We start from the raw sequence: 16,219 nt of genomic DNA, 5'->3' as shown, positions 1-16,219 counted from the left end.
TAACCCTGTCTTGAAAAACTAACCAAAGAAAAATTCCTGTTCTGGAGGTTGCTGTTGGTCCTGTCCCAAGTTGCTGGGCCAGCATCATTAAAGGATCTGATTGCCTGAAATAATAAATTATTTGAAATGTTACAACTACCCATCTTGTCCTCACAGTTCTCCTGTCTGGTCTATATAGTGAGTTCTAGGACAGCCAGGACTACACAAAGAAACCTTGTCTCAAAAACCCACAGTGGAGGGTCTGGAGAGATTGCTCAGCAGTTACAAATGTGTACTGCTGTTGCGAAGGACCTAAGTCAGATTCCCAGAACCTATACTGCATTGCTTACAACCACCTGGCTACAGGGGGATTTGATGACTCTGGCCTCTGTGGGCACCTACACTCATGAGCACATAATCTGCACAGAGTCACAAAGTTTTTAATGAATCTTTCATAAATGCTGGGTGGCACTCAAGAAGCAGAGGCAGGTGAATCCCAAGACAGCCAGAGCTGCACAGAAAAACCCTGTCTCAATCAATCAATCAATAAATATTCTTAGAGTTGTAGTAGCAGGGCATCCCAACAATGGATTCTGAGAAGAAACGTAATTCTCTGAGAAGCCAGGATACTCAGTGCATTAGCTCCTTCTCTATCACTGTGATAAAACACCATGAACAAGGCAACTATAAAAGCAAGTGTTTGATTTAGCTAATTACAGCTGCAGGGGTTAGAGTCTATGACCGCAGAACAAAGGCAGAGAAGCAAGACACAACTGAGAGCTCAGATGGCAGAATGCAAATAGGCAAGAGAGTTCACTAGACATGTTGACGCCTCAAAGCCCTCCCCTCCTCCACGACACGCCTTCTCTACCAAGGCCACACTCCCTAACAGTTCAACCAACTGAGGACCAAGTATGACACATGAACCTACGGAGGCCATTCTCTTCAAACCACGTGTAACAGATATGGACAGGAGAGAGGAAATCAGCCAAAATATTAAAGAATACTAAAGGCCAAAAAGGAACTCATGAGAGCGTGCTACCCTAGAATCCTAGGACTTGAAGAGAACTAACTTGTGTGCAATCCAAGCTTTAAGAGCTCCAAGGGTGGGGAGTTCAAGAGAGCTCCCCCACACACACACACACACACTGGTTTAGGCATGCTATAGGAGAGACAAAATTCTCATAAAGGGGCAGAAAACCTGAGCCACTGAGAAAAGAACAGAAAATCCTGTCTCCTGCGATGAAAGCTCATTGCTGTGGAAGCAAGGGAAGGAAGGAAGGAAGGAAGGAAGGAAGGAAGGAAGGAAGGAAGGAAATAAAGTGCCCCTGGGAGAGACAAGATTCAGTCCTGAGACAACCTCTACCAACACCATCTGTGCATCACTACAGGAGGGGCAGAGGCTTCCTTCTTATTTGGGAAAGGAGACAATGTAGGTTCAACATCAATAAGCCTAAAGCCAAACAGTACCAACGTGGAAGCTAAACACAGAGGATATGAGGATCAAGGAAAAGAATTGTGTCCTGGATAGATAGCATCTTGACTAGAGTTGGACTACCTACTTCGATATCTTTAGTATTTTTCCACATTGGAGAAATGTCTATGTTGGTTGTCAGTTGTTAAAAAAAAAAAAAGTTTTAATTATCTTTTTAACTTCTTTTTTTTTTTTTTTTTTTTTTTTTTTTGGTTTTTCGAGACAGGGTCTCTCTCTGTGTAGCCTTGGCTGTCCTGGACTCACTTTGTAGACCAGGCTGGCCTCGAACTCACAGCGATCCGCCGCCTCTGCCTCCCGAGTGCTGGGATTAAAGGCGTGCACCACCACGCCCGGCTTATCTTTTTAACTTCTATGGAATAAAGAGTAGTAAATGTTCAGAAATTGTTCTCTGAGGTGAAATAAAATATAAAGGGAGGAAGAAGAAGAGGAGAGGACACTGAAACAGAATTTGTAAGACCCAGGCACAGAGCCTAAACACAAACTGAACTGTACCAAGAGAGATCTCCTTTATCTCTGTACTACCAAGCTAGCAACCAGCCACATGCGTGGTTTCTGGAATCCTGGCAAGGTTCAGAAGAATATCTCTGCTGAGCCATTGTGCAGTGCGGCTCTAAGCTGAAGGACGAAGCACGGGCATCTGAGAAGCCTAAAAAACAATGATAGAGGATGGAGAAGCCATGACCCACTGAAGGGAACCATCGGCACTTCACAATCCAGACCCAGCTCAGATGACTAGACCACTCAGACTCCACACAATGGGGCTCAGCGGGACGTAACCCATCTGTAAGCCCAGGGGCATCTGTATAGTCTTTAGGCCAAACGTGGGGCTGTGTTGCAGGATATTGGGTCACACTGTGAACTGTGAGCCTGTGTTATTTACTGGAAAAAGAACTTTTTAGTTGTGGTGTGCTTCAGCCCTAGCACCCACCTTTAATCCAGGATCTTTCTGCTTGAATATTGTAAATAGGATCAAACAAAGTCAACCGTAGGTCAAGAGGCAGAGCAAACTACCAGTTGACAGGAAGTGAACATAAGAGTATTAAGAAAAAATAGAGATAAAAAGAAGTCATGAGGATGAATAGAGACACATAAGAGCAGAAGAGATTCAGTTGGAAGGAGGATTTTGGAGACATTGGGAGAAGGGTGTTCCACCGGACAGCTGAGGAGGAAGATCAGCTAGCTGCTTTCTCTGTTGCTCTGAACTGACAGCATCCTGAGTCTTCATAGGTAAAATCGAATGATTGAGATTTTGTTAAAAACAACAGGGCTGAGTTGACTGGCTACAAGCATATCAAAACTTAGGAATAATAAAAATCATATGGTTTATGTAAAAAAAAAAAATCTGCACAGTTTGGTAACTAGTTAGGTAAAATGTGAAAATGATCGGGCTTGGTGGCATAAACCAAGTTCCCAGCTACATGGAGACTGAGGATAGACTATTACAAAGTCAGGGCCTTCCTGGGCTACAGAGGTGGCACAAGGCAGGGAGCAACTTAGTGAAACCCAGCCCCAAGGTAAAAATTATAGAAGGGGACATGATAGTGTATGCCTTTAATCTCAGCACCTAGGAGGCAAAGGAAGATGGATCTGTAGTTCAAGACCAGCCTCGTTTACATAGTGAGTTCAAGACCAGTGACAAAAGAGAGATCAAAGAAAATGAATGAATTAAGTTTATAAAATATTAGTAGAATGGTTGGAAGTTTTAAAAACTCAAAAGCCAGCTGTGTGTAGTGGTACGTGAAGGAGGCAAAGGCAGGCACCTCTCTGTGAGTTTGAGGCCAGCCTGGTCTACAGATCAAGTTCTAGGACAGCCAAGGCTACACAGAGAAACCTTGTCTCCGGAAAGAAAAATAAACCAAAAAACTATGACTTATAAGACCTTTTTCATGAAGAAGTTGGAAACAATATCTTGGGATATATCACTCTCTAGCGCCGCGACCAAAAAAAAAAAAAAAAAAAGTTAATCCACCTTAACCTCGGTTTCCTCTTCTATAAAAAGGGAACCAACATTTTTGCCATAATGGTAGGGTGGCAACACAAGATAAAGGATGTCTAAGTTAAATGTGATTTTCCGGTAACGAATCCCCTTCTAGCTTAAAGAATGCCCAACATTTATACCGAAGTGATCCGTTGCCTTCTACAGTAAACTTACTAGACGTTCTGCATTTTTGTGTGCTAAATATGACAAGGGAAGAGCTACGGGGACTATGAGAGCCGCAAGCATCAGCGCCTAGCCGCGACTATTCAGGTTCGGATCCCAGGCCGTCCCGGGATGCGTTCCCGGTTCCTTTATTCTTCCGCAGTGAGGACGCACGCAAGGTAGCTGGGCGGAACCGCCGCGCTCTGACGCAAGGCCACGCCCCGCGGCCGCCCTAGGCGCGCAGATAAGACGTAGCGAGGCGCCGGCCCGAGGCCTGTCGGGATTGTGGCAGTCGGTCTCCCGAATCGGAAGCCGGAGCCGCCGCGGGACTCCCGATATGGCGACCTCTCTGGGTTCCAACACCTACAACAGGCAGAACTGGGAGGACGCGGTGAGTGCGTGCCGGAGGAGGACGCGGGGGCGACGAGGCCGGGCGGGATGGGGAGGCCATACCCCGGGTTGCTCCGGGATCGGCCAGAACCGAGCTGCGGCCTAGCTCGGTGGGGCGGCCGGAGGAGAGCGAGCCCTCGTGCGGCGGATCAGGCTCCCGGGACCAGAGGTGTCCACCCGGCGACTCCACACTTCACAGATGCTTTCCTTTTTTTCTGCCTGCCGGAAGTGCAGACAGCGCCCCTTCCGCGCCGCGGCCAGTGCGGGATCTGGGGCTCCTGCCAGCCTTGCACCCTTCCCCGCCCTAGGAGAGTGACTTGAGGGAACAGGATCTCTGGGGTGATCTTCAACCAGATTTCCCATTTTCTCTCCAGGACTTCCCTATTCTGTGTCAGACGTGTCTTGGAGAAAACCCTTATATACGAATGGTGAGTGCTTTTCCTGTGCAGCGGGAGTTAACTACCTTACAATGTGGTCCTTGCACGCTGATTGGAAAGTTTCTCTCAGCCGTTAGAAGAATTGATGCTTCTTAGCCGGGTGTGGTGGCGCACGCCTTTAATCCCAGCACTCGGGAGGCAGAGGCGGGCGGATCACTGTGAGTTCGAGGCCAGCCTGGTCGACAAAGTGAGTCCAGGACAGCCAAGGCTACAGAGAGACCCTGTCTCGAAAAACCAAAAAAAAAAAAAAAGAAGAAGAATTGATGCTTCTTATTTCTAACCCAAAGCGTAGGACAACTTGCAAAGTACTGCCATGCCTACGTCCTGTCCTAGACACTGAGCAATGTAGGAGCTGTAACGTAACAGCTGATACTTGTTGAGCATCTAACCTGTAAAGTAGGTCTGTTGATGGGGGAATGTGTCTTTAAGTAGCACTACTTACTGGCTCCCAATCATGTGCCTTTTAGCCGCTGCACCTTATAGTCTCTCTAGTTTAAGATATACTGTGTCCTTTCCAAAAGGTAAAATAGCGACAGTGAATATGGGTTATAAATTGTGATCAGCCTCAGAAATACTGACTATATGGAAAACAGAATGTTGGCTACACATACTGTGCATCACCGCAGCAGAATCCAAAGCAGTTAGCTTCTGCGCAAACTATAAAAAGGCATGGCTTGGCTATCCTACTTGATTTGGGGGCCGGGAAAACCTTTAGAAATTTTAGATTTTCACACCAAAAGAATGTAATATCCAACCCATATATATATATAATATATATATTATATATATTATGGAAGATTAAATTGCCTGTCCACTTTCTAATGTAAAAGTCATAGCTCTTCTGTTAACATTAAATTTTTTATTTGTGGACATAATTGGTTGTAAAAACAAAGATTCCTAAACCAGCCATGAGTGATGATGCTTGCCTTTCTTTAATCCCAGCCTTTAGGCAAGTAGATCTCTGTGAATCCAAGGCATTCTGGTCTGTAGATCAAGTTCCAAGGCTATGGAGTGAGACTTGGCTTTTCCCTAAACACATAGATACGGTTCTTCCCCGCTGTCTCCTCTGTACCAGTGACTTAGAGGACGACAGTGAAGAAACGCTGCCAGCTGTATTTCAGGACGTTGGAAAGCCATCTCCAGACTTGGTTTTCCCAGACCAACCATCAGCTTGGTGGCCAGCCTCACCAAGCACAAAAAGTCTATCAGTAAAGTGCTGGATTAAGGTTTAAACCAATTTCCTCACGGATTAGTCAAAAGAAACATGTGCTGGAAGTTGTGGAAGCTTTCACATGGAAGACAAAGTAGCCCTTGAAATAACTGTTTTCCAGAACAGATTTGTTTTTTTAATTAAGTGTTTTAGGTTAGTGTACAAAGTAACAGTTTTCATTTTGTCAGTTTTTGTACATATGTGCTTTGTGTTTAGGTATTCCCTTTTCCACTGCCCTCCCCCTTTCTCCTTGCTCCTTTGTGGCTTGTTTTCTTATTTCCCCCAGTTTATTCTTATTCCTCCTCCTCCTCCTCCTCCTCCTCTTCCTCTTCTTCTTCTTCTTAGTCTCCTTCCTTCCTCCTTCCTCTCCTCTTCCTCCTCCTCTTCTGCTTCATATTTTCTTATTATTCTCCTTCCTCTCTTCTTCTTCCTCCTCTTCCTCCTTTGGTTTTTTGAGACAGGGTATCTTTGTGTAAACCTGGCTGTCCTGGAATCACTCTCTAGACCAGGCTGGCCGCGAAGTCACAAAGATCTGCCTGCCTCTGCCTCCCAAGTGCTGAGATTATAGGATGTGCCACTGTGCCCGGCTTACCGTCCTCCTCCTTCTCTTCCTCCTCCTCTTCCTCCTTCTTATAAAACCTGGTTTACTATCCCACCACACACACATTCGTCCGTCCTTCCCACCCAGGATCCCTTTTCTAGGTTCATGATCTACATGCATGCATGCATAATTTGAAATCTAGGTTCCACATGTAAGAAAAAACAAATGGCATTTCCATTAGGAATTTTAGTTCTTGAGATCCAGAAGTAAATTGAAGAGCTGTAGCTCTGGGAAGACACTTACTTAGTGTTAGGTCCATGTAATCTGAAGAGAGTCTGACCTTGTTGGAATATATCTGTCTTATTTTCATTTCTCTTGCTGTGGTAAAATACACTGACAAAAACAACTTAGGAAAAGGGGGGTTTATTTGGCTTACAGTTCATGGACACGTTCCATCATTGTGGGGCAGTCAGGGAAACAGGAACTTGATCCCATCCAAGTCAAGAGCACAGAAGGAATGCGTGTGTGCTTGCTAGTGCTGCACTCTGGCAATGGTGCAGCCCATGAACAGGCTGGAGCTTCCCACATCAGCTAAAGAACCCAAGATAATCCCACAGACATGCCCGCGGGTGGATGTGGTTGAGACAGTCCTTCCTCGAGACTCTTCCTTGGTGATGCAAGGTTATGTCAAGTTGGCAATTGGACCTAACCCTCACAGTACCCTTACTGTGCCCACAACAAAAAGGTGATTTTGTTTTGGTTTATCTTTACTTACAATGCCAGAGATCTCCAGACACATAATATGTTTTATATTTGGGGGCAGCAGGCAGACACCTAAGTTGGTTTTGTTTGTCCCCCTATCTGCTGGTTTTCTCTGCTATAATTCCAATTCTTTTCTATTTCAGACCAAAGAGAAATATGGAAAAGAATGCAAAGTAAGTTTGTCTGTTAATTAAGAAGTAACTATTTCGTTTCTCTTATCCCCTTTCTTGCTTTTATTCTAACAAACTGGCTTTGAGCTTACTAAAGTTTTTGAGGTCCTTACTCGAAGTCCGTGCTCACAGCTTCCATATATCATTGATATATTCAGTGACTGACAGCTAATATGGGAAATAAGAAAATGATCTTCTAATGTTGATTCACAAACCAGTGTCTAAATCTGCACCAAACGTGCTTTTGTGTGCTGCATGTTGTATGACTACTACAAAGGAGCATTGCCCCTGAGGCGGAGGATTGTGGCTGTCACCATGTACTCAAAGAAATAATAGTTGTTGTTTCTCTTTCCTTGTTCCCACCAAAATGATAGAGTCACGTTTTAATGTGGTTTACCTCTGGGAGGAAGGATTTTGGCCTTCTGAATATTTATTTCTCTACTGTGTGAGCTTTTTAACTGCTACAAGAGAGAAAGCAGATGGAATTGAGGGTTAGCTGACATATAGATTAGGTGTTTGCTAAGGTCAACTCTCCATATTTATTAAGTCTGCACTGACCCAGGTCAGGCCCATTAACAGGCTGTGTCTCTTAATGTGTGTTCAGATCTGTGCCAGGCCATTCACAGTGTTTCGCTGGTGCCCTGGGGTTCGCATGCGCTTCAAGAAGACTGAAGTATGCCAGACCTGCAGTAAATTGAAGAACGTTTGTCAAACTTGCCTGTTAGACCTAGAATATGGTATGTTCGCCACATTTACTCGATCTGAAAGTATACAGGTGCCCTAAACAACAGACCAGCCCATTGCCTCCCATTTCTCCCCGTCTCTGTTTCTGATCCCACGTTAGAATGTCTACTGTGATCTGCTTTTCCCAAGAATAAAGTCATCATTAGGCTGCTCTGGAGTCCTCCAGAGTAATAGTAGGAACTTTGGGGGCAATTGGAAAGAAATCAGAATGGGCCTACACCTCCATCTCTATAGCCAGTTGGAATAAAAGGCATGGCTCCCATGATAGGCTTTTTGTTGTTTTGCATTTTGTTTTGGTTTTGGCCTGGACCTTTTCTTGATCTAAAACTTTCCCTACTATTTCAAAACACCTGCTCCTGTGGGGTTTTTGTTTGTTTGTTTGTTTGTTAATGTAAATTATGTTTTCCTTTTGGAAAAAGTAATCTACCAGCAAGGGAAAGTGAGGGAGTTCTGGCTACGTGTCATTTAATACTATTCATATGTTTGTCAGGAGCATTTAGGCCTAGAATAGAGTGACCTAAACTTATCTGGCTGTCCCTAGGAACTTCAAGACCAATCTAACAATAAACCATTGTGTTATATGAATTTTAAGTAAGTTGTGTTAAAGCTAGATATATTATTAACTTAATTTGACAGTGGCTGAAATCTATTCTTTGAAATGATTTTCTGACACATTCATTTCTCCAAATTCCATGAGAGCACAGCAATTTGGACAATTTCTTGGGGTGCTCTATAGCAGTTGTTAGCCCGGTGGTGCTAAGCAGTTTGATTTAAAATATTGTAAATAGTCACCAAGTAGATCAATGATCTTCTTATTTTAAAGTCTTGTTTTTGTCTTTAATTACATGTCTATGTGGGGGTGAGGTACACATGTGCGTGCAGGACAAGGTCTAGAAAAGGACCCTCTGAAGCTGTGTGCCTATAGGGAACTGCACTCTGGTCCTCTGCAAGAACAGTATATGTTCTTAATCACTAGGCCAGCGCTCAACCTCAGCCAGTAGGAAAGAGCAGGGACGATGTTGTAGTTTATAAGTACTTATTCAGTATGAATATGTTGTCAGATCTGAGGTTTTTATTCTTCTGTTTCTTTGTGCCAGGCCTACCCATTCAGGTTCGTGATGCAGGATTGTCATTTAAAGATGACATGCCAAAATCAGATGTCAACAAGGAGTATTACACACAAAATATGGAAAGAGAAGTATGTTTTTTATTTTTATTAAAATCTAATTCTATCACTTCCTCTCTCCAACCCCTCCCACCCACCCATTGATGTCGTCTTTTTCTTGGGTTGTTATTATTGTTTGTGTGTGTGTGAGTGTGCAGCCTCCTGAGCTCATCTAATGTGGCTTGTACGAATATGATTCCAAGGCTGACCACTTTGTACTGGACAACCAGTTAGGGGCTCATCCCCAGGAGAGAGACTAATTCTCTCCCAGCAGTCACTAGTTGCCTGTAGCTCTTTGTCTAGGGGTGGGACCCATGAGATCTCCCATTTTGAATTAATACATCTATTGTTCATTCATGTCGTTGTTTAGGCAGTCATATTGTTGAGATAGCATGGGTGTAGCTTCCCTGTCTTTCCCCCACCCATTTGGTTTTTTTTTTGAGACAGAGTTTCTCTGATTAGTCCTGGCTGTCCCAGACTGGATTCATAAACCAGACTGGCCTCAAACTCAGAGATACCCACCACAGAGTTGGGATTAAAAGCCACTACCACACCCGGCATTTCCCTGTGGTTTCTAGGAAACACAGTCTCACATCTGACTTCCTGGTGCTCTGGCCACTTTCTTGATGGCATTATTCAGGGGGGACAGACAGTGAATATGTTGTCCTGGGAATTGAATCCAGGGCCTTGTGATTAGTGCAGTTTTGTATTTGTTAACCATCCTAATGAATTGACAGCCTATAAAGTTGTCCTCTTCGTGCAGATTTCTAACTCTGATGGAACACGACCAGTTGGCATGCTGGGGAAAGCTACATCCACCAGTGACATGCTGCTCAAATTGGCCCGGACCACCCCGTACTACAAAAGGAATCGGCCCCACATCTGTTCCTTCTGGGTGAAAGGGGAGTGTAAGAGAGGAGAGGAGTGCCCATACAGGTGAGAGCTGAGCCTCACGTCTGCATTAGCTTTCAGACTGCTGAGCAGTGGGCGGCTCTACCTTAAGCTCGTGCTCTAGCATCTGAAGTGCTGTGGCCTGTTTGCATGCAGAGTATCGCCTGGCTAAAGTATGCTTTCCACTTACCACTAAGTCATGTAATAATGCATGCTGACCATGACCTTTCTAAGGTAATTCAGTGTCCTCATTTAGATGGTTTAAATAGCAAATAGCAAAAATAGAATAGCAAAACAGCTGAAGTCAAAACAAGACCTGTCTCCTGAAGGCTCCTTCTCTCTCAGCCAGAACTGCCAAGCATAAGAGTTAGGGCTGCAGCTAATTTATTTACTGTAACACACCCTGACCTCAAATATATGCCCTTTTTCTGAGGTGAAGCTCATAGCCTTAGTCAGATTCTGTTCCAGAAGTTTCTGTGGATTACTTAGAACTTTAGGCTTATGTGATATAGTACTCCCTTGGTGTTTTGCTCTGCTCAGTAACAGTATTTTTGTATGGATGTGGTTTCTAATGAAAGGCATTCAAGGGACCTTATCATGTAGTGACTGTAGAGTGGTCATTTTCCCCTTTGTTTCACTTTTCGTGCATTTTCCATTTGTGACTCTCAGACATGAGAAGCCTACCGATCCAGATGACCCCCTTGCTGATCAGAATATAAAAGACCGGTACTATGGAATTAATGACCCTGTGGCCGACAAGCTGCTAAAGCGAGCTTCCACCATGCCTCGCCTAGACCCACCAGAGGACAAGACCATCACCACGCTGTATGTGGGTGGTCTGGGAGACACCATTACTGAAACAGATCTCAGGTTTGTGAGCATCATTCAGAACTCTTTTTGCTTTTAACCTCTTAGAATAAATAGTTTACAGAAAACACCACCAAACATGATATTTCTAAATAAAGTTCATTTTTCTTTAGCCAGCCTATCATTAATATGAATAACAATTCACTTTTATTTAAAATTTATTATTATGTTTTTTAAATCTTATTGTTTGTTTGTTTTGTTTTTCGAGACAAAGTTTCTCTGTGAAGCTAGCCCTGGCTGTCCTGGACTCACTTTGACTTTGTAGGCCAGGCTGGCCTTCTTTATTTATTTACTTACTTATTTTTGGTTGTCATATTGCTTAGGAAAACTGGAGATCTTCCCCTCTCTCTGATACTAGGATCTGTGCATAGGCCACCGCACCTGGCTTTCTTCTTCTACTTTCTTCCTTTCAGTTTTAAGCATTTTTTATTTCATTATTTTGTATTTATTTTTCCAGTGCTAGGAACTGAACCCGGGGCCTCACGTATACTAAGCAGCTGTGCTCTGCCATTGAGCCACTCAGTCCTCACCCCTTAAACATTTTTTTGAGGCATTCTTGGCTTGTTCTTGCTTGGTCGTGATAGTATTTCCTTGGAGCCCCAGCTGAGGCAGGCCAGTCACTTGCTCCCATGAGTTCAAAACTAGCGTGTATAAGATAGCAAGGCTCAATCTCAAATGAAAATGATCTTGGTTCATAGTTCGCCAATAGTTTATACTAGGGGTAAGAAGTTAAAACTCTTAAGTAGCCAATTAAAGACCCTCCCCTCCCCCACAAGGAAAATCCCGAGATACATGAGAACTCTTGCCCAATTTCCTTTTATCTCCAGTAAGCAGCACCTACAGTCTAGTGTAAGGAAAACGTAAAGACAGGCTCATGTCTGTCCAGGGCCCGCCTGTCTAACAGTGACTTGGGACAAGTTCAGAGTCCTCTTCTGTTTTCCCAGGCAGCATCTGGGTTGCTAACCTGTTTTCCTTTGCCTGTGTTCCTTCAGAAACCACTTCTACCAGTTTGGAGAGATCCGCACAATCACTGTTGTGCAGAGGCAGCAGTGTGCCTTCATCCAGTTTGCCACCAGGCAGGCTGCTGAGGTGGCAGCAGAGAAGTCCTTTAACAAACTGATTGTGAATGGCCGCAGGCTCAACGTCAAGTGGGGAAGGTATGAACAGACTATCTAAACTGGTTTCATCTGAAAGCTTTGGGTACACAGGCTTGACAGGGCTTTTACATATCTTAGGTCACTCTCTAGTAAGTTTTAAGTGACTATTTTATGTATATGGGTGTTTTGCTTACATGTATGTCTGTGAACCATATGTTTGCCTGGTACCAGAAGAGGGTGTTGGATACCCTGGGATTGGAGTTACAGATGCTTATGATCCACCATGTGGGTGCTGGGAATTGAACCAGTGTCCTCTGAAAGGGCACCAGTGCTCTTAGCCACTGAGCTATCCCTGCAGCCTCTTCTGTAGTGTTTCTTTGGGGAGGGGGGCGGAGGCGGTTGGTTTTTCAAGACAAGGTTTCTCTGTATTAGCCTTGGCTGGCCTGGAGTCGCTTTGTAGACCAGACTGGCCTCAATTCACAGCAATCCATCTGCCTCTGCCTCTGCCCCCCAGGGGTGCTGGGATTAAAGGTGTGGGCCACCACCTGGCTCTGTAGTATTTCTTAGTATTTGATTTCTATGGCTATTGGAAGCATCTTGCTTTTGAAATGTATTCAAGGTTCTGCTCTAATAACCCATTCCTTTGAAGTTCTTAATTTTTTTACCACCCATTATAAGCCAAGCATAATGCCAGGTTGCCCAAGGTAGATATTGAGGGTTTACAGTTCAATTAGACCTAGATTCTCACCTCGGAGGCTGAGTACTGGGAAGTGGGAGAAGGGGGGAAAACAGAAGAATATCTGTTTCGAGTTTGAAATTGACTGCATAAGAGAGGAAAAAATGCCATAAATTTTCTTTTCCTTTTTTGGTTTTTCGAGGCGGAGTTTCTCTGTGTAGCCTTGGCTGTCCTGGAACTCACTCTGTAGACCAGGCTGGCCTTAAACTCACACAGATCCACCTGCCTCTGATTCCTGAGTGCTGGGATTAAAGGCATGCGCCACCACCTCCCAGCTGAACATGCCCTAGGTTTCAAAGGGGACTGTCCGTTTTGGAAGCGCAGAGGAGCAGGCTGCTATCACCTCCCTTGGTTGAGTGCTTCCTATGTGCTGAGCACACATTTTGTCTTCTCTGGCAATGAGGGTTTGGGTTGTTTTCTTTTGTTTGTTTTGAGATAGGGTATCTCTGTGTTGTCCTGGAACTTGATATGTAGACCAGGCTGGCCTGTTCATAGAGATCCACCTGCCTGTGCCTGAGTGCAGGGATTAAAGGCGTGCACTGCCAAGTCTCGCCACTGACAGTAGTTTTGAACACAGACCCTTCCACCTTCAAAAACCTTCCCACTTAGCCATTTTACACTTAGACGTGTGTGGGAAAAGAGTGTTTGCTAAAAAGGGAAGGAGAGATGGAACTCCATTTTACTGGGAAATGAGTTAGCATTAAAGTGAGTGTGGAAGAAGGTTGGACATGGTGCCTGTGTGTGTCTGTCTCCAGATCCCAAGCAGCCAGAGGAAAAGAAAAAGAAAAGGATGGAACCACGGAGTCTGGGATCAAGCTAGAGCCTGTCCCTGGACTGCCTGGAGGTAGGTGCAGACCTCCTGCTGACGGCAGAGACTCAGTCAGCCGGAGTTCTTCTGTTAGAAGATAGCAGGCTTGACTCTGTCAACTGTGCAGCAAGCTCCGGATGTACATGGTGGGAATGCAGTGTTGGTTGTCCACCCTTCTGAGTGTCTGCTATTTCCTCTCCAGCTCTGCCGCCCCCTCCTGCAGCAGAAGAGGAAGCCTCTGCCAACTACTTCAACCTGCCCCCAAGTGGTCCTCCAGCAGTGGTGAACATTGCCCTGCCCCCACCCCCTGGGATCGCCCCGCCCCCACCCCCAGGTAACTGCCTTCTTCCTTCCTGGCCCAGAGAAGTCCTTGTGAAAGTGCTGCACCTCAGGCTGAGTGTGAGACAGCTAGGTCTTCTGTGTTTACCCTGTAGAAGTCCATGGGCAAAGCTGGCAGGTGGAGAGTCCTCATTCTTTACTGTTCTCCTGGCCACCAAGGAGAGAAGAGGCAGCACTTTATAAACCTGAGTGCTGGTGTCATAGGGTAGTAGTTACCGGATGACAGCTATCTGCCACCAGCCTGCTCCTTGTGAGTTTCCTGCTAACTGATGCGCTGTCAGCTGTGCACACAGGGTGGGACTCAGTAACCACCATTCCCACTAGGAAACCTTGCTACAGAGAGGCTGTCCTGTGAACGACGTGGAGTTGGTGGTGGACTTGAGTTACATTTGGCTTATAGGCTTTATCGTGTCGGTGGCCGCTAATAAAGCAGTCTGAGCGCTTGCGCCCTGTGTGATGTCCATGGGTGTGGACAATGTAGGAAATAGTGGGTGGCTCGTGCTCCCTTGATAGTGGCCTGTATCTTTGAAGGAAATCTTTGCATTCTGGAATGAAGCATTGAGAAAGAATCTTGACATCTGCTGATGTCTTTCTGCTGACCCACACCCTGACTGATTCCTGTCTGCTAGGGTTTGCTGTGTTTAAAAAGTAGCAGGCAGGTGGCATACTAATGGGTGCATGAGTGAAGTTTTCTGGACTGAGGGGAAAACCCAGGAATAAAGGCAGATGATCCTAAGCAGATCTTGTGCACTGACATTTACTTAACACTATATCAGCTTTAATTTATGTGTAGGTGGTTTAGAGCTTAGGAAGATTCAGAGGTTTGGAAGGTTGTCAAGGGAACGGCAAGCCTAATTTGTTCTCTTCCACATCAGGTTTTGGACCACATATGTTCCACCCAATGGGACCGCCCCCTCCTTTCATGAGGGCTCCAGGACCAATCCACTACCCTTCTCAGGACCCTCAGAGAATGGGAGCTCACGCTGGAAAACACAGCAGCCCCTAGCACTGCACCGCCACTCAGGCTCTGAGGAAGAACAGGCGCTCTAAAATCCCAGTCAATGAACCCTGGGATAAGTGTAATTTTCCTTGCTTTGGGTTCCCATCCGACAGGAATAAAAAGCAAGTTTTTACGTCTGTCTTTTTCTGACAGAGTGAAGTAAAATTATCAGTTGGCGCCTTTAGTAACAAGAAGTTTTAAAAGCAAAGAAAATATCGGCTGTGCTGGGTTCTTGTTTGTCTCTGAGAGTGTGACTTCAAATTAGTTAAATCACATTTCCTTGCATGGTAGCTGAATGTGTTCAGATGTGGGCAGAGAACACAGCTACGCTTCCCCACATGTATTCAGAGGATCGGTGGGCCTAAACCGAGCTGCCATGAACACAGCTGCTTCCCGCTATAGCAGCACTAAGACAGCCTTCTGTCTGTTCCCTTCCACCCTGTGGGGAACCTGCACGTGGCTGAACCAGCATAACTAATGGAGTTACCACCCCAATGTGTTCATTTTGGATCTTTTTGGGCGGGAGGCAAAAATTGACCTGCGGTTTGAAAAAAAACCTTTTGACCATTTTTATGTCTATTTGGTATTTTCTTTTATATCATCTAAAAAAAAAATTAGTACTAATCATTGTAGTGGCGTAAATGTGATTTAACTAATTTGAAGTCACACTCGCAGAGACCAGAACCCAGCACAGCCGATATTTTCTTTGCTTTTAAAACTTCTTATGTTACTAAAGGCGCCAACTGATAATTTTACTTCACTCTGTCAGAAAAAGACAGACGTAAAAACTTTTTATTCCTGTCGGATGGGAACCCAAATTTTATGGCACTGCATATCATTGATGAAACCTGGTACCTGAGATGAAATGCTTTTAACGAACTTCCTGTGAAACCCTTTAACAAACTGAGAGGAAGAGCCTCAGAGTGCTTTTGACCGGAAGACTGGCGCCTGCAGCTGGAACTAACTGGGTCTTCAGCATTCACCTGTGTGTCTTCAGCGGCTAGTCATTCGCTGCCTCTGGAAAGGAGACCTGTTCAGTCTTAGGATGTTGGTATTTAACTGAATTGTAGCTGGTAAGGGAAATTTAATGTTGTATTGTATTTTTTGTTTTTAAATAATTAAAATGGGTCAATTTTCCAAATGTCCTGGATTTCTGTTTCTTTTATCCTTGGGTATTGAACTTGAAATAGGTAAAAAGAAACAAGTTATATACATGTGAATTTTCTTCAATCATTAGACTTGATTTTTTGGTGGCTGGAGATGGGTATGCAGTTCATATAAGCCCCTTGAGTACTGGAATGCTAAATTAATTTTTTTTTCATTCCATGATGCTAAAAATACAGAGCCTTTTTAGTACTGAGAAGTTGGTAGTACAGACAGGAAGCTGAGCATGGTGACACGTACCTTTAATCTCAACACTCGAGGCAGAGGCAGATAGATCTCTGTGA

General features: G+C 44.7%; 1 protein-coding gene across 2 annotated transcripts; it reads left to right on the top strand.

Annotated features, from left to right (window-relative positions):
- Positions 1 to 3,846: 3,846 nt before the first annotated feature.
- Positions 3,847 to 15,912, top strand: RBM22 (RNA binding motif protein 22). Of its 2 annotated transcripts, XR_014778810.1 has the most exons (12): positions 3,847 to 4,005; positions 4,379 to 4,432; positions 7,098 to 7,127; positions 7,729 to 7,861; positions 8,966 to 9,066; positions 9,797 to 9,969; positions 10,594 to 10,794; positions 11,784 to 11,948; positions 13,380 to 13,468; positions 13,635 to 13,766; positions 14,647 to 15,297; positions 15,696 to 15,912. XR_014778810.1 is itself a non-coding variant. In XM_084779730.1 (11 exons), the coding sequence occupies exons 1-11, from the start codon at positions 3,952 to 3,954 to the stop codon at positions 14,775 to 14,777; spliced, it is 1,263 nt and encodes a 420-aa protein (XP_084635856.1). In that variant the 5' UTR covers positions 3,847 to 3,951; the 3' UTR covers positions 14,778 to 15,912. The 2 variants fall into 2 exon arrangements, 1 of the variants encoding a protein (XP_084635856.1); XM_084779730.1 differs by having other exon boundaries at positions 14,647 to 15,912.
- Positions 15,913 to 16,219: the final 307 nt, after the last annotated feature.

The sequence above is a fragment of the Acomys minous genome, assembly GCF_964271855.1.
Source record: "Acomys minous genome assembly, chromosome: 4".
NCBI lineage: Eukaryota > Metazoa > Chordata > Mammalia > Rodentia > Muridae > Acomys > Acomys minous.
Note: the sequence above shows the minus strand (reverse complement) of the source record. Positions and strands in the feature narration are given on the sequence as shown.

Excerpts from the sequence above, each read along its gene's own strand:
- RBM22 (XM_084779730.1), top strand. The coding sequence starts at position 3,952 with ATGGCGACCTCTCTGGGTTCCAACACCTACAACAGGCAGAACTGGGAG. Across the intron at positions 7,128-7,728 it reads AATATGGAAAAGAATGCAAA|ATCTGTGCCAGGCCATTCAC; the intron begins GTAAGTTTGTCT and ends ATGTGTGTTCAG. Across the intron at positions 13,469-13,634 it reads TGTCCCTGGACTGCCTGGAG|CTCTGCCGCCCCCTCCTGCA; the intron begins GTAGGTGCAGAC and ends TTTCCTCTCCAG.